This window comes from Macaca mulatta, chromosome 19 (genome assembly GCF_049350105.2).
Source record: "Macaca mulatta isolate MMU2019108-1 chromosome 19, T2T-MMU8v2.0, whole genome shotgun sequence".
Classification (NCBI taxonomy): Eukaryota; Metazoa; Chordata; class Mammalia; order Primates; family Cercopithecidae; genus Macaca; species Macaca mulatta.
In genome coordinates this window covers 63,090,449-63,107,711 of record NC_133424.1, presented here as the reverse complement: position 1 = coordinate 63,107,711, position 17,263 = coordinate 63,090,449, and the positions used below count along the sequence as shown (strand labels likewise).

Genomic DNA, 17,263 nt, shown 5'->3' with positions numbered 1-17,263 from the left:
GAGGCCGCGGGGCCAGAGGCTGTGGGGTGGAGAGCTACAGAGCCTGGAAAATGGGAAGGGATGGAGGAGAGGAGAAGGGGCTTCAGGTGACCAGCTTTTCCTGCCTTTCAGAGACCCCCTTGACACTGGCGGCCCAGACTGAAGGCTCTGTAGAGGTGATTCGAACCCTGTGCCTGGGCGGGGCCCACATCGACTTCCGGGCCCGGGATGGCATGACAGCACTGCATAAGGCCGCATGCGCCCGACACTGCCTGGCGCTCACGGTGAGGCTGCGGGGACCCCTCACCCCCACCGTGGGGCCCTCTCTCCTTTTCCCTTTGTTCTTTCTCAAACTTCAGTTCTTTGGTTTCTGTAAAAATAGGCCCTCGCATGTCCCCAGTTCAAAGCCCCTTTCCATAGACTGACACACAGCCCCTATTGTCACCCTTGTCAGGTCCCCCAGGTGCACCCACCTGGGCTACAGCTGACATCATGCAGACCCGGACGCAGCCTCCTCCCCTGAACACCCAGAACATCTCCATCCCCTGTGACCCAGCTCAATACCAAACCTGCCTCTGTCTCCCCAAGGTGTAAACCCTTCTCATTCCTTAAAATGCAAAGTGAGTTCCCTGCTATGCCCCCAGATAGAGCCCCTCCTCACACACCCTGAAAACAGTCCCCCAGCTACCCTTCCAAACCCAGCACTGCACCAGCTCCACTCCCTCCTCTCTCACATGCAAATACAGCCCCTTCCCCACGTACACAGCCTCAAATGCACTTTCCCAAATAGACAAACCCATACACCCACAAAATACATACACGGCGTCAGCTGCACAGTCTAATTTTAAAATACTCTTCTCCCCCTGCCCCCGCCAGGACACTTGATTCCTCTTCATATGCGGGTCAAGATGGGCTGCCCCCAAAGACAGCCATTGAGAAGCACCCCAATGCATGGATGCTCCAGCTAAATGGCCCCTCCCCTCTCTCCCTCAGATTCTTTCCTGAAGAGCCCCTAATGCAGTCAGACACCAGCCACAAAGATCTTCAGTATACCCCTGGAGTTAACAGACCCTGTTCATGTATCTCCCATGCACACTCACTCCCAAACCCACATCCTGCTCATGCACGCCCCTCCCAGCCTCCAGACCTGTGCTATCCAAGCCAGTAGCCAGTGGCCACCTGGGGCTGTTTAAATTTAAATTAATTAGAGTGAAGTAAAATTAAAATTTCAGTTCCTCAGGCTCACTAGCCACGTTCAAGTGCTCAGGGGACCACACGTGCCTGCCATATAGGGTGATGCAGTTGCAGACCATCCCCACGATGGTGGAATGTTCTGTTGGATGGCACTGCTACAGGCTGTCCTCATACAAGGTTGCTGCCAACACTTTCTCCTATTAATGCTCATTACTGCCAGCCTTCCACACCCAGAGTTGTCTTTCAAGGGGGAGCAGGAAGTGGCCTGCAGCCCCAGTGAGGCCGGCCCGATCCTTGCCCCCTTATCCAAGCTCACTTGTCTGTCCCCTGGCTTCCTGCTATGCCCCTTCTTTGAGATCCTGGACCTAATAACACCTCCCACTTGGCCAGAGACCCTCCAGCATCCAGACTCTGGCCTCTCATTTGTCCCCAACAACCCACCTGTAGGAGGTGGAATGGATGGGTACTGTGGCCCCTAATGCCCTTCAATGGCTCATCCAAGGTCACCCCCAGGGGAAGGGTTGGGTGGGATGTCAGAGTGCCAGGGTCCTCTGGAGGCATCTACCCAAGTCCCACGTTGTTCACAGGGGATCAGAGTGGCCCAGAGAGGGAAAGGGCCGGCCTCAAGGTCGCACAAGGGCATCATGGCAGAACTAAGACTGTCACTGTCATTGGCCACTGTGGGTCACCCAGGACAGTCCAGTTCCCCTGGCCCTTCAGAATGAGCTGGTTAATGTGTGACTGTCATCTGTGTTTTTCTACTGGGTTCTCTTTCCATTCCTAGGCGCTCCTGGACCTTGGGGGTTCCCCCAACTACAAGGACCGTCGGGGGCTGACCCCTCTGTTCCACACGGCTATGGTGGGTGGTGACCCCCGATGCTGTGAGCTGCTCCTGTACAACAGGGCCCAGCTGGGCATAGCTGATGAGAACGGCTGGCAGGAAATCCACCAGGTGCTCCTGATTCACGCCATGAAGGGCTGGGGTGGGGGACCCAGTCTCTGAGGCATCCAAGGGACTGGGGCTGGGAACCAGATGCCAGGGTCCTCACAGAGCATGGGGGTAAGAATAACATGGTCCCCAAAGAGGAAATGATGGGGGTGAAGACACGAAGACCCTAAGGGGGCATAGGCAGGGGAACCAGACGCCTTGATCCCTAAGAGGGATGGGCTGGCCTCTTGGCCCTCTGAAGGAGGCAGACCAGACTCCTGGGCCTTGGAATGACTGAACATTTGGATTGTGAGGCTGACAGCCTGGGTCCCAGAGCAGGAAGAGGGGCAAAAAGGTGATGGGGAGGTGGATGTGGTGAAGGATAGGATGAGAAGGCCAGTGTACAGGTTGTGTACAGACTCTTGGCCCAGAGGGAGAACAGCCTGGGTCTGATCCATGCCCCTCGCTCCCTGTCCTGCCCAGGCCTGCCAGCGGGGTCACTCTCAGCACCTGGAGCATCTGCTCTTCTACGGGGCTGAGCCTGGAGCCCAGAACGCCTCAGGGAATACAGCTCTGCACATCTGCGCCCTCTACAACAAGGTCTGCCTAGCAGTGGCCGCCCCAGGCCCCTCGCATCCCTCATAGCTGCCTCCCCCAGGGCCAAGCTCAGATACTCCTCTTGACTGCATCACTGCACCCTTCACTTCTTCACTATTTCACCCTTTCATCCAGTCATCCATTCACCCATCCATCCATCCATCCATCCATCCATCCATCCATCCATCCAACAGATATTTACTGAGCTCCTTCTCTGTATCAGACCCGGAGCTGGGTGCTGGGGATAAAGTGTTGAGCTCATGGCCTAGCAGAGGGCAGACAACATAGTTTGCTGCTACAATCCAGAGTGCTCAGAGCAAAGTCACAGGGAATGCAGATCCCTGTGGGAGCCCCCATCTGGGACTGGGCTTGAGATAGAGTGGCTGGGGGTGGAGGTGGCTTCCCGGAGGAGGTGTCCCTAGTATTGAGATGAGCAGGAGTAGAAAAGGGGAGAAAGGGGTGCTCCAGGGTGGGGGCACAGCCTGTGCAGAAAACCAGAGGAAAGGGGGCTATGGGTCCTCAGTTCCCCTGTGTCTCCATTCAGCCAGTGGTGTGTGCAGGTGCCACGTGGTGGCACGGCAGGGCACAGGGGAAAGTTCAACGTGCAGCCACTGTGGCCCCTGAAGGGAACGAGTGATATGGGAGTTTTAGCAATTCAGGACCTTGGGGGTCCTGACAACCTGGGTCCCTGAGCAGGAAGGGAGTGCTGAAGGAAGACGGGAAGGACATCCCCACTTCCAGAGTTCCTAGGAGAGGAGAGGGACGGAGCAGGCAGGGGATCTCATGGCAGCTGGTTGGCAAGAGCCAGAGCTTTCAGTATCATGACCTCTGGTACTTTAGCCGCCTGTGCTGCAGATGATCCTGGGCAGGTCAGCCCTATGGAAAGCCTCAGTCTCCCCACCTGTTTCTCGATGTTCCCTGCCCTTGAAGGGCAGCTGTGGGGGTACTTAGAGGGACAGGCGCTCGCATGACAGAGCTGGTCTATCAGCCCCCTTCCTCCAGGAAGTCTTCCAAAACAGCCCTCAGCCCCCTCTGCCTCAGCAGAACTTACAGTGCTGGGGATTTGGCGGGTGGCCACGTGCTGCCTGGTGGCAGCCAGCAGCATGCCTGGAGTCCAGGGAAGACTCAGTGCTTTTCAAACCGAACCAACATGGTTCCGGCACTTCTCTCCCTGTGTGCTTCTGCCTCCTGCTCTGCGACGCGCAGGCCTCGCAACCAATCCTATGACTCCCAGGCCCTTGTGCAGCTGATGGGGAAGAAGCCCCGGCCCCACGGGCAGATGGGGGTGGGGGAGGAAAAAAGTCCCCCCGACTCTTTGAGGCGCCATCCTTCTTCCTGAAACGGGAATAACGCCAGCTTTTATTGAAGAGGATGAGCCATCATGTATATTAAGTACTCATCCCTGGAAGGCAGCCATCAGAATAATAATTGCCATTATTACCATCACCAGTGTCAGTCAGGGTCCAGTCGGGAGACAGAAACTGTACCATTCGGATAAACCGAGAAATTTTAGTGTAGAGAACTGGACCAGGCATGGTGGCTTATGCCTGTAATCCCAACACTTTGGGAGGCCAAGGCGGGAGGATGGCTTGAGCCCAGGAGTTCGAGACCAACCTGGGCAACATGGGAAAACTTGGTCTCTATGAAAAATACAAAAATCAGCTGGGCACAGGGGCGTGCACCTGAAGTCCCAGCTACTCAGGAGGCTGAGGCAGAAGAATCGCTTGAGCCTGGGAGGTGGAAGCTGCAGTGAGCTATGATCATGCCACTGCACTGCAGCCTGGGTGACAGAGTGAGACCCTGCCTTAAAAAAAAAAAAGAGAGAGAGAGAATTAGCAGGCAGAGTTTTCTTAGTGGCACAGATGAACAAGTCATTTCCCCTCCTTGATCTTCTCCTTTCTCAGCTGTGATGGGTCAGTAATTAACATCCACCATGCAAAAGCATCAAGTGGGTTAGTAGTTTTGCTTGCCTTTGCCATGGGCTTAACAAATCGATGCATAACACATACAAACTTGATTCCTCCATTTCCCCCCTTGTCTTCCTCCCAGGCTCTAAGCTTTCCAAGAGCCAGGGCTAAGTCTGAGAGTGTTTCCCCAGCCCCTGCCACCTTGGCCTCCTGACATGCCCGTCTAGCCTTTGGTGGTGAAGGTCAGATCCGTGTCTAGGCTGTGAGCACCTCAAGGGTGGGGGTTGAGTCCGACTACTTGCTCTGTTCCAGAACCCCAGCACACAGCAGGCCTAACTGCATCTTTGTTGAGTGAGTGAATGAATGAATGAAAATGAGTGAATGAATGATAGCTCAGCCCTCTTGGATTTCCACCAAGACTCTGCACAGTGCCTGGCTCAGAGCATTCAACAGGTGTTTGCTTGTTTCAACAGACTGAATGACTCAACAAACGAATGAAAGATTTGAACAAAATGAATTTTGACTGACTCAACTTCATATCCTCCATCCTCATCCTTTCCATGCACGTTCCTTGAGCACCTACTATGTGCACAGCACCAGGCCTTGGGGATGTGAGATGAATCAGATGCAGCATCTGGCCTGGGGAGGGTGAGGGTGTGGTGGGGGGCGGGGTGGGAGTTCACAGTCTGGTGAGGAGGCAGACGTGTAAACACATCACCGCGACGGCATGAAATAAGTGCTAGGATGCCATTAAATGCGAGTTTCTCTCGGTGCCACCAGCTCTGACTCGTACACCTTCTCAGCTTTGTAAGAGTAGGATGAGGAGCAGGTGAGTTTAGGGGCTGTGCTCTGGCCCTGTGCCCCCAGTGTGGGGGTAGCGGGTGTGAAAACATGTAAAAAGTCAGGAGCGGTGCCTCATGCCTGCAATCCCAGCACTTTGGGAGGCCGAGGCGGGTGGATCATGAGGTCAGGAGTTCAAGACAAACCTGGCCAAGATGGTGAAACCCTGTGGCTACTAAAAAGACAAAAATTAGCCAGGCGTGGTGGTGTGCACCTGTAATCCCAGCTACTTGGGAGGCTGAAGTAGAGAATTGCTTGAACCCAAGAGGCAGAGGTTGCAGTGAGCTGAGATCGCACCACTGCACTCCAGCCTGGGTAACAGAGCAAGACTCCATCTCAAAAAAAAAAAGAAAAAGAAAAACACGCAAAAGTACACATGGCAGGCGTTAACAGTCTAGTTGGCCAGCATCACGGGCATACACAGGCTCACATACACACACACACTCACGAACATACCCAGAACACACACTGGGCTAACTCTGCTGCCTGATGTGTCTTTGGCAGTCAGAGTCATCCATTCATAGGAGACAGGTGAACCATAGGATCAGAAGGCCACGTGCACAGGAGGATCGCTTGAGCCCAAGAGGTGGAGGCTGCAGTGAACTGAGATCGCGCCACTGCACTCCAGAAAGTGGAGGTTGCAGTGAGCTGATATTGCGCCACTGCACTCCAGCCTGGCAACAGAGCGAGACTCCATCTCAAAAAAAAAAAAAAAAAAAAAGAAGGCCAGGTTGGAATCCTCATTGCTCCACCAACTGGTTGTGTGGCCTTGGGCATAGCATCTGCCCTCTCTGAACCTGTCCTGTAACATGGGCTCATACAAACCCCTTGGTGGGTTTGTCATGTGGAAGGGATAAGATCAAGGAAGTGCTTGGAGAATGACGGTTAAATTAGCATCAGAGGACTCTGGGGTAGAGTTAAGCTGGAGGCCAAGTTGGGTTTAGCCAGGCCAAGAAAAAAGGGAGAGGACACTCCTCCTACTGAACAGTTCCTGTGGTTCCAGCATTAATCCAGGTGGCAGGTGCCACAGGCAAAATCATGCCGCTGTACAACTTACGACGTAGAGGAGAAGAGACGCTAATCAGACAAATAACAGGAAATGGAATTTCAGGGAGACGGGGTTATGAAGAAAATGAGTTAACATTGGCTTAGAGTGCCTGGCACATACACCAGTCTCTCATTAAAAAACAAAGCAAGGAGCCAGGCACAGTGGCTCATGCCTGTTATCCCAGCACTTTGGGGGGCCAAGGCGGGCTGATCACCTGAGGTTAGGAGTTCAAAACCAGCCTGGCCAACTTGGGGAAACCCCGTTTCTACTAAAAATACAAAAATTAGCCAAATGTGGTGGGCGGGTGCCTGTAGTCTCAGCTACTCGGGAGGCTGAGGCAGGAGAATCGCTTGAACTCAGGAGGTGGAAGTTGTAGTCAGCCAAGATCATGTTACTGTACTCCAACCTGGACGTGCCACCACGCCTGGCTAATTTTTGTATTTTTAGTAGAGATGGAGTTTCTCCATGTTGGTCAGGCTGGTCTTGAACTCCTGACCTCAGATTATCTGCCCCCCTCGGCCTCCCAAAGTGCTGGGATTACAGGCGTGAGCCACCTGTAGCCAGCCACACCAGGCCAGTTTTTAAAAAATTTTTTTGTAGAGACGGGATTTCGCCATGTTGCCCAGGCTAGTGTCAAACTCCTGGGCTCAAGCGATCCCCCCCACCCCCCGCCTCGGCCTCCCAAAGTGCTGGGATCACAGGAGTGAGCCACGGTGCCTGGCCCACCTTGGGCTCTTTTGAAAGCCTTAGTTTCCTCCTCTGTAAAATAGAGACAATTTCCATGTCCTGGAATTGTTGGGCAATTGAAGGATCTTCTGCCTCTAAAGTGCCAAGTGCCTGGCATGTAATGGTAAGCCTCCGTAAGGTCTAGACCTGTGGTTCTCAACCGGGGAGCTTCTGTCCCCCAGGACACACTTGTCAACGTCTAAAGACATTTTTGGTTGTCATGACTGGGGAGGGGAGTGCTACTGGCATCTAGTGGTAGAGACGGGGGATGCTACTCAACATCCCACAGTGCTCAGAACACCCCCCACAAACCAATGAATCACCAAAGAATTATCTGGCCCCAACGTTCAGTGGAACATAGCATGAGCACGTATCCTAAATGCCCTCAAATATCCTAGTGGCCATGTTAAGGAGAAGGGGAAAATAATTAGGTGACATTTATTGTAACAACATACTTTACTTGTAACAGTGTATCCAAAATGTTATCATTTCAACATAGAATCAATACAGAAATTATTTTTTTTTTGTGTGTGTGTTTTTTCTTTTGAGACAGTGTCTCCCTCTGTCATCCAGGCTGGAGTGCAGTGGCGGGATCTCGGCTCACTGCAACCTGCACCTCCTGGGTTCAAGTGATTCTCCCACCTCAGCCTCCTGAGTAGCTGGGATTACAAGCGCCCGACACCACACCTGGCTAATTTTTGTAGTTTTTTGTAGTGACAGGGTTTCACCATGTTGTCCAGGCTGGTCTCAAATATCTGGCCTCAAGTGATCCGCTCGCCTTGACCTCCCAAAGTGCTGGGATTACAGGTGTGTGTCACCACGCCTGGCATTTTTTTTTTTTTTTTTCTGGGCGGAGGGGAGACAGGTCTGTGCTCTGTCACCCAGGCTTGATCTCAGCTCACTGCAGCCTCAAACTCCTGAGCTCAAGAGACCCTCCCACCTCAGCCTCCCAAGTATTTGGGACTCCAGGCACCCACCACCATGCCTGGCTAACTTCTGTTTACTTTTTTATAGAAATGGGGAGTGTCTCACTATGTCGCCCAGGCTGGTCTGGAACTTCTGTCTTGGCCTCCCAAAGTCTTAGGATTACAGGCTTGAGCCACCACACCTGGCTATAGACATTTAAATTCTCTCTTGTTTTCATATGGCATCCTTGAAATCCAGTGTGTATTTCGCATGTATGGTGCATCTCCATTTGGGCCATCCATGTTTAAACTCAAGTGCTCCTGGTCCGTACCTGGCAGGTGGCTGCTGTCCTGAGTGGTGTGGGTTTAGGGTGGAGTATTTATTCCTGAGGCTCTTAGCATAGTACCTGTATCCACTCATGGTGCCCTTAATCTTTTTTCTCTCTCTTTGTCCTGCACCACTGGCCATCACCCACAGGAGACCTGTGCCAGGATCCTCCTGTATCGAGGTGCCGACAAGGATGTGAAGAATAACAACGGACAGACCCCATTCCAGGTCTGGGGCTGCAGTGGATATACTGAAGTCTCCAGGGCTAAGGAAAGGCTGACAGTGACACCCAGTGGATAAGGAAGGGGACAATGAGGAAAGCAAGGAGACAGGCCGTGGAGGGGGAGCTGGAAGAAGAGGGAGGGCGGCATTGTCAGGGTGGAAGGTTTGGGTCGGGCTGGGGACCTCAGCATGTTTCCTGCCCTTTCTCTGCTCCCTGGGCCACCCCGCCCCCCGCCAACCCACCTCTACCCCCTCCCTCCAGGTGGCAGTGATTGCTGGGAATTTTGAGCTGGGGGAGCTGATCCGAAACCATCGAGAACAGGATGTGGGTGAGTGACAGGGAGCTGGGGCTGCACAGAGAACCTGGGGCGGCTGGGGTTTCATGGTAGGATGGGAGAGTTGGGGTACCTGACTTGAGGGCCAGGATAGGATGGAGAAAACCCTAGAGGACCAAAAATGTCTGGGTGGTGGTTGGGGGAGCAATTCCAGGCCCCCCGCCCTTTCTCATCTCTGTCTTTCTCCCTCATGCCTCTCTCCCACCATCTCTCGCCCCCGCATGGCCCCCTGCTTGCCTTTTCTCCCCTAACATCTGCCCCCCGCCGCCACTGTGCCCTCTCAGTGCCCTTCCAGGAGTCCCCCAAGTACGCGGCCCGGCGACGGGGGCCCCCGGGCACAGGGCTGACAGTGCCCCCGGCGCTGCTGCGGGCCAACAGTGACACCAGCATGGCGCTGCCCGACTGGATGGTGTTCTCCGCCCCAGGGGCCTCGTCCTCTGGGGCCCCTGGCCCTACCTCAGGGTCCCAGGGCCAGTCGCAGCCCTCGGCCCCCACCGCCAAGCTCAGCAGCGGGACCCTCCGAAGTGCCAGCAGCCCCCGGGGTGCCAGGGCCCGCTCTCCATCCCGAGGGAGGCACCCTGAGGACGCCAAGAGGCAGCCCCGAGGCCGGCCCAGGTAGGGGAGGCAGCCCTGGCTCCACAGTCCCCAGCCCCGTCAAATCCCCTCCCCAGAGCGGTGGCTTCCCCCGAGGCCAGCCCAGCTGCCTTCCTCTGTAGGCCCTCATCCATCCAAGTCCCTAGTGTCACCGTGGGGTAAAGGAAGGGCCTTGGGAGCTACTGTCCCGACTCCACCCCCAGTGCACCACGTTAGCTGGACATCTGCTCCACGACAGGGGCCCCATGCAGAGGATACCCCAAAGAAACATGTGTCCCAACCCCTGGGGACAGAGAATGACAGGGTGAGGTGGAGGGAAGCCGAGCAGGAAGAGGATGGGGGTGGTGGCAGGGACTTGGGTGGGGGACAGAGAGGTCACTCTGGAGGGAGGATGAGGAGTGGGCGGGGGACATTCCGGGGTCAGGAGGCCCACATGGCTAGAGGAGGGTGAGAAGGAGGTGGAGGCCAGCCAGGCGTGTCCCGAGGAAGTGGGGGAGAGGCTGGCAACGGCGGGCAGAGGAGTTGGACCTGACCCAGGAGGAAGCTGGGAGTCGCGGAAGGCTCGTGAGCGGAGGGATGACACAGTCCCAGCTCAGCCTCAGGAAGCTGAATCAGGCGGTGCGCACAGGACCGTGGGAGGGGGCAGAGCCGGAAGCCAGGAGGCAGGAGAGGGGGCTGGGGGCAGCTGCGGGGAGGCAGAGGAGCCCCCAAATGCCCTCTTTCCTGGAGGACACCAGTGCTGGGAAAGCCCCTCCCCCCACCTCCACCCTGATGCTCCATCCTCTTCCCCCACCCAAGGACCCCTGTCCTCCCAGAGGTGTTCCCTCCCTCCACCCTCCCTTGCCTCTCATGCCCTCTGTGTACACAGCTCCAGCGGGACACCCCGGGAAGGGCCAGCCGGGGGCACGGGGGGCTCAGGGGGCCCCGGGGGCTCCCTGGGCAGCCGTGGGAGGCGGAGGAAGCTCTACTCAGCAGTACCCGGACGCTCCTTCATGGCTGTGAAGTCGTACCAGGCCCAAGCCGAGGGGGAGATCTCCCTGAGCAAGGGCGAGAAGATCAAAGGTACCCAGGGTGGAAGCAGGGCCTGCGCTGGGCTGGGCTGTGGGGGCGATCAGGGAAAACGTGGAGCAGAGAGCAGACCATTCTCAGATACCCAGAGTATCTCAGACCTCAGAGAGCCCTGCGGCGCCCCTTGAGCCTTGAAGGAGCAGAGAGTGTAGCTGAGATTACCCTGTCAGGAGGCAGTGCTGAGGCAAAGGCAGTGAAGTGGGCTGGGTCCCATTGTGGGACACTGATGCCGTGTGCAGGGCATAGTTGGAACATCTCACCAAATTGTCTCATTAGACTCCTCATGGTCCTTTCTGGGGAGGGAGGTCATGGGCCACATTGCATGGTTGAAGGAACAGAGCCTCACACAGGTGAAGCAACTTGCCCAAGGTCCCCAGTCCAAGCCCACAGTCCTTCCTGCCACCTGGTGCAGAGCATGAGGCCGAGCAGCCTTAACTTTGCCTCCTGCATCTGCCCAGGGGTCCTCAACTGAGAGACGGGCAGGATCCTACTTCTAGGGCCCCAGTGAGTTGGCACATGTAAGATGCTTGGCCATGGGGAGGGCTCCCAAAACAGTGGTTGCCGTTATCAGGGTTCACCTCCCTCTGGTTTTTCCACCTTCGTTTGGAAAGTGGAGCCAGTCTCCCCTGCTTGTAGGCTTCGCAGGGCTGCTGACGTGTTCTTGGATAGAAGGACGCTTTAGAGACGACCACTTGCCACAGGTGTGGCCGTTAATATGAGGCATTGGAAAAATTATTTGCCAGACTCTAGGCTGCCCAGGAGCCGAGTGGTATAGAGGTTGAGAGCCTGGCGTCCTGGGTTCAAATCCTGGCCCCACCACTTCCTAGCAGGGTGACCTCAGCCAAGTGACTTCTCTGGGCCTCAGTTTCTTCATCTGTAAAATGAGACCCTCATGAGGATTAGAGGAGTCAGAGCATGTAAAGCACTTAGACCAATGTTTCCTACATAACAAGTGCCACATAAGACCCATCACTTGGCCAGGCGCTGTGGCTCACGCCTGTAATCCCAGCACTTTGGGAGGCCGAGGCAGATGGATCACCTGAGATCAGGAGTTCTAGACCAGCCTGGCCAACATGGTGAATCCCCATCTCTACTAAAACACAAAAAATAAAAAATTAGCTGGGTGTGGTGGCGCACACCTGTAATCCCAGCTACTTGGGAGGCCGAGGCAGGAGAATTGCTTGAACCCAGGAGGCGGAGGTTGCAGTGAGCCGAGATCACGCCACTGCACTCCTGCCTGACTGACAAGAGTGAAACTCCATCTCAAAAAAAAAAAAAGAAAAAAAAAAGCCATCATTTTCTTAAGTGGCCCCTACTTTAGGCACTTAGAGGAGAGAGACCTGGGCCCCTGGATAAGTAGGGAAGATCCTACCGTAGAAGGTCAACTTGAGTGAGGCCTTGAAGGGTATTCAGGGGTCAGAGCGTCAGGCGGGCTGTGTAACTGCATGTGTTACAAAGTCTCTCTTCCCATAGCCTGAGTTCCTGTAGGTGAGGTCATAAGTCATTGGTCTCTGGGTCTCTAGGGCTCAGTTTAATGACCCAGCACACAGGAGGCTTTAATGCACATATATTGAATGAATGAATGAGTGAATGAATGATCAAATTCAGGAGCTACTGTGGAGGCCAGGTGCAGCTCCTTCAGGGCAAGCAGCCTGGGACATAGGCACGTGGGGTGGGAGGAGATGGGAGAAGAGAAGGGTGAGCTGAGGCCAGAAGTAAAGAACCTTCCGGGCAGGCAAGGACCATGGGCAGTATCTTGCTGAGCTACAAGCTCAATGTTTCTACGCAGGAAGAGGATACGCTGCCTTCTGTTTTTATATCCTCGTCTTCCATTAAGAGGGACTCAATTGCCTCAAAGCACGCCCACATCCACGATGTCACTGAGCTTCACACAACCCGATGAGGTAGCCGACTCCTGCTACTCTCAGAATCAAAGCCCAAAGTCTTAACCTGGCCTCCAAGCTGCCTGTCTGCCCACCTTGCCAACCTCATCTCATGCGACTCTTCCCTTCACCCACAAGGTTCCAGGGACCTCATCCTTCTATCCATTCTTCCAGTGCCCCAAGCCCTCCAATCCCCCAATGCTCTGAGCCCTCCCACCCCCCAATGCCCCGAGCCCTCCCACCCCCCAATGCCCCGAGCCCTCCCATCCCCCAATGCCCCGAGCCCTCCCATCCCCCAATGCCCCGAGCCCTCCCATCCCCCAATGCTCCGAGCCCTCCCATCCCCCAATATCCCGAGCCCTCCAATCCCCCAGTGCCCTGAACCCTCCAATTCTCCAATGTCCCAAACCCTCTAATCCTCTAATGCCCCAATCCCTCCAATATCCCAAAGCCCCAAGCCCTCCATTCCCTCAATGGCCCAAGCCATCCAATCCTCCAGTGCCCGAGCCCTCCAATCCTCCAGTGCCCAAGCCCTCCAATTCCCTAGTGCCCCAACCCCTCCATTCCTCCAATGCCCCAAGCTTTCCAATCCTCCAATGCCCCGAGCCCCCCAGTCCCCCAATGCTCCAAGCCCTCCAATCCTCCAATCTACCAACTCCTCCATTCCTCCAATGTCCCAAGCCTTCTTATATGCCAAAATCTTCAAACATGCTGTTCCTTCTGCCTGGAAAACTCTTCCATGCTCTCTTTGCCTCCCCAGCTCCTAGGATCCTTCAGGTCTCAGTCTATATGTCACACCTCAGGGACACCTCGTTGGACCCCTTTGCCATCTATAAGTTATATACTCCCATCTGGCTTCTCTCCAAACACCCTCTTATTGTCCCTGGAGCTCTGACCCCAACTTCCAATCATGTAGTCACTTGTACAGTTATGCCTCTATTGGCGGCTGTTCTGGAAGCTCCTCAAAGGAAAGAAAAACATTGATTATATTCAACTGTGTCTACCCTGGTACCTGACTCATGACTGGCACTAAATAAGTATTTTTTAAGTGAACAAATGATTGATTACAAGACCACCAAGCCAGGCATGGCAGTACCAGCCAAGAACCCAGTCCCCTTGACAACCCATCTCCTGCTCTCTTCCATGACTTTCAGCTTCCCCTCATTTAGTCTCCCCAGATGCTCTCAAGGGAGTCAGTTTATGGAGAGGAATACATCTGATGGCCCCAACTCAACCCCTAGCATAGCTGGAGTCATCTCCATGCAAGGGTGTTCTCCACATTCGCTTCAGCTTCTTTGTCTATAAAATGGAAAAACAGTTGTTACCTAGCTGGGTAGGCATAAGGGTTGAACGAGGAAGGAAACTATGTGAAGGGCTAAATGGGGGCAGAGTCATGAAAATTGCCAGAGAAATTGAAGACCATGTGTTCGCCACTGGTGCCCTTGTCATGCCCTGAAGCCCTTGCATGGAGAGGTAGCAGCACATGAGTGACTGAAAGCATGCCCTCTGGAAGCAGACTGAGCTGTGTTCAAATCCAGATCTGTCAATTACTAGCCTTGTAACCTTCAGCAAATGATCTTGGCTCTCCAAGCCTCAGTGTTCCCATCAGTAAAAGGGGGATAAAGGAAGTGGCCCCTCTTAGGGTTCTGGCCCAGGTGAGAGTTGGATAAACATTAGCTGTTCTTGTCATGCATCTGTTTTTCAGCAGCAGGCATGTAACAGGCAGCCTGTGATGTTTGCTAAATGGGGAAGCGGTGGGGCCTGGGAGGGTGGGCAGGGGGAAGTGGCTTCCGTTAGGGGAGAGGGAGAGAAGGAAAGAGGTGATTCTAATCTCTTCTCCATTCTAGAGCCAGGAGAGGCAAAGAGAGGCAGAAAGAGGGGTCTGGGGACAAAGGACTAAAGATTAAGTGGCAAGGAGACTTTGGGAGGTGGCAAGGACAGTGGTGGGAGGGTGAAGTAGAGCTTGTCCCCCCATCTGTGATCTAAGTCCACAGAGCCTAGGAGGATGAAAAGGAATTACACAACTGAGCTGTGACCAGTTACCAGGGGAGACAAGGACCAATTGTGGACCTGCCCCTAACCTAGGAAGACCATGTTATGGAACACAGCCCTCTTCTCCAATGCCTCTGGTCCTTATTGGATCCAGAAGCTAGAATGCAAGAGTGATATGATTTGGGTCTCCCCCAAGCTCCTTGCTCCTTCCTCAGACGTTTATTAAGGATGCCATTGGGCTGGGAGCTGGTAACTGTGGGAAGGCTGTAAGTTGAGTGTGTTGGCAGTTGAGAGGCATAGAGACACAGAAATGTCTCTTCGTCCCCGTTCCCCATCCAGTACTTAGCATCGGGGAAGGAGGCTTCTGGGAAGGCCAGGTCAAAGGTCGTGTTGGCTGGTTCCCGTCTGACTGCCTGGAAGAGGTGGCGAATCGCTCTCAGGAGAGTAAGCAAGGTAAGGTGGAACCCCCAGCCGTGTTCAATGGACCCTAGGATTCCCATGTCCATTCCTTTCCCTTCCTAATGAGGGTGGGGTACTGGGAGGTAGATGGGAAGACTTGGGCCAGGAGCTCTAGGGTTGGGCTTGTGGTTTCCAAAACAAGAGTCCAAGGTTGTCTGTTGTCCCCCTGCAGAAAGCCGCAGTGACAAGGCAAAGAGACTCTTCCGGCATTATACCGTGGGCTCCTACGACAGCTTTGATGCCCCAAGGTAAATGTCCTTACACCCTCGGGCAACCCCCCTCACCCCAAGTTCCCTTTGCAATGTATTCCTTTAAATACTTCCATCACCTCTAAGCCCTTTTTCTAATCTATTCCTTCTAAAGTTTGATCCAGGGGTGGGAGAAGCCAGAATTAGCTTCAGACAGCACAGCCCAACCCCAAACCATCTTCGGCAGCCACTAAGACTGCCCAGCTCTGGGGTAGCCAGAGACAACGGAGTGGTCAGGGCAGGGCGGGATGCCTGGGGGGGCCGGGGCGCTCTTATGTCTGGCTGGCTGGAGGCCCTTGTCTCCTTCATGTGCCCCATCTCTGTGCAGTCACGGGCAGTGGGAATGTGTGTGTCCCATGCACCAGTGTGGGGAGGGTATTGTCAGGGCCGGGTGGGATGAGGGTGAGGAGAGAGGTGCACTGACACCTTTCCCCTCCCTGGCTGCTGGCTGACTTGCTTCGGAAGCTTAATGGATGGGATTGGCCCAGGGAGGTGAGAGGGGAGGGGCAGGGAGGGGATGGGATCAGGAGGGGAAGGACGGGCTGCCTGGGGGGTGTATGAACGTGTGTGTGCACGACCAGAGCTGAGGTTTCCTGGTGTGTGAACGTGTGTCTCTGTAGGTGTGCATGACACGCATCTGTGTGCATGTGTGGCCTGGATGTACCTGTACCTATGCCCGGGGCTGGAGGGTCTGCCCTGCTCTGTATATAGCGGTGCCTTTGTGGCTGATTATGTGGGGCTGCCTCTGCACATCTGTGCTTCTCTCAATCTGTGGGCAAGCACTGCAGGGCATGTCAGTGAGTCTGCTCACACACATGGACAGGTGGGTCTCTGCACACATCTGTCCCTCTCTGTGCATGTCACTGTGCGTGTGCTCTCGCACATTAACGTGTGTGCATGCATGCGCGTCTGTCTGATTGATCTGAGTTTCAGGACCTGGGGTGTTGGGGGAGGGACGGGCAGAGGAGGGGAGGATTCCAGGGCTTGGGCCTCCAGAAGGACAAGGTTGTGGGGGAGGGAGGGTCGTAATTTGGTGTCTAAAATATGACACTCTCCTCCACTGCTCCCCCCAATCCAGGGAAGGGTCCCCTTGTGCGTAGCATCCTTCCATTAAATGTGTCCAAACCTATGTGTCTGTGTTCTGGCCAGTGGGGATGGGTCGGGGATGGGGGGGACAGAGAAATGGCAACATGGGGATAGAGGGTGGGGCTGGGGTGCCACCCTGCGCCCCGAGTGTCTGAGGCGCTTGACCGTTGTGTGTGTTTGCCTGGCACGTCTCCGGCTCTGGGCACCGGGTGAGTATTGGGGTACACCCCCCACCCCGAGCTTCTATGTCAACCTCTGCTTCTTGTCTACCAGCGTCTCTCTGGGTCTCTCCTTGGCCTCCGTCCGTGGGGGTCATTTGCCCTACTAGCTGAATGGGGGTGGTCCCCCTCACCCTCAGCTTCCTTCCTCCTTCTACTCTGTCTTGTCAATGGGCTTCCTCCCCTACTCCTCCCTGCCTCTCGCTGGCTCCCACGTGCTCTCTGTGTGTGGTGCGTCGGAGCTTCCCCTCCTCCTGCCTCCTCCCTGTTCCCGGACCCTGTCTGCGCTGGCCTGGCCTGTGCCGTGTGGTGCGCCCTGCAGCCAGGGCCCAACCCCGGCCTCCCTCCCGGAGCTGGGCGGTCCTTCGTGTGTCTCCCCTCCTGGCGTGTGCCGCCCCCTCCTCGCGCTGGCTCGGGGTCCACGGCTCTCTCGGGGAGCTGTGGTGGTGTGTTCGCCCCTCCGCCTGGGCCTTCTCTGGTGGGGGAGGGGTGTTGTTCATGGCCTTGGGGCCCAGTCTGAATGTCCTGGCCTTTCTTGCCGACCGTGTCGAGGTGCGTTGCGTGTTGGTCTGTAGTGGTGGGCTGCGTGTCCCCGCCTGGGGCCTCTCTCACCCGCGGTGTCCCTGCCGGGGAAGCGGGGCTCCGTCCGCGCGTCCGTGCACGCGGCTGCGAGGCATCTTGTGTGATGTTGTGCCTCCCTCTCCCC

The 17,263-nt window shown here is 55.4% G+C and overlaps 1 protein-coding gene across 1 annotated transcript in view; it reads left to right on the top strand.

Annotated features, from left to right (window-relative positions):
• The window catches only part of SHANK1 (SH3 and multiple ankyrin repeat domains 1), a 59,452-nt gene that overhangs the window by 6,058 nt on the left and 36,131 nt on the right, over nt 1–17,263 (top strand). The window contains exons 6-15 of the mRNA XM_015124667.3: nt 112–263; nt 1,958–2,125; nt 2,585–2,701; nt 8,603–8,680; nt 8,937–9,003; nt 9,294–9,624; nt 10,472–10,665; nt 14,886–14,999; nt 15,178–15,253; nt 15,719–15,745. Of these exons, the coding sequence (XP_014980153.1) occupies nt 112–263; nt 1,958–2,125; nt 2,585–2,701; nt 8,603–8,680; nt 8,937–9,003; nt 9,294–9,624; nt 10,472–10,665; nt 14,886–14,999; nt 15,178–15,253; nt 15,719–15,745 (1,324 nt within the window). The remainder of the gene's footprint in view (nt 1–111; nt 264–1,957; nt 2,126–2,584; nt 2,702–8,602; nt 8,681–8,936; nt 9,004–9,293; nt 9,625–10,471; nt 10,666–14,885; nt 15,000–15,177; nt 15,254–15,718; nt 15,746–17,263) is intronic.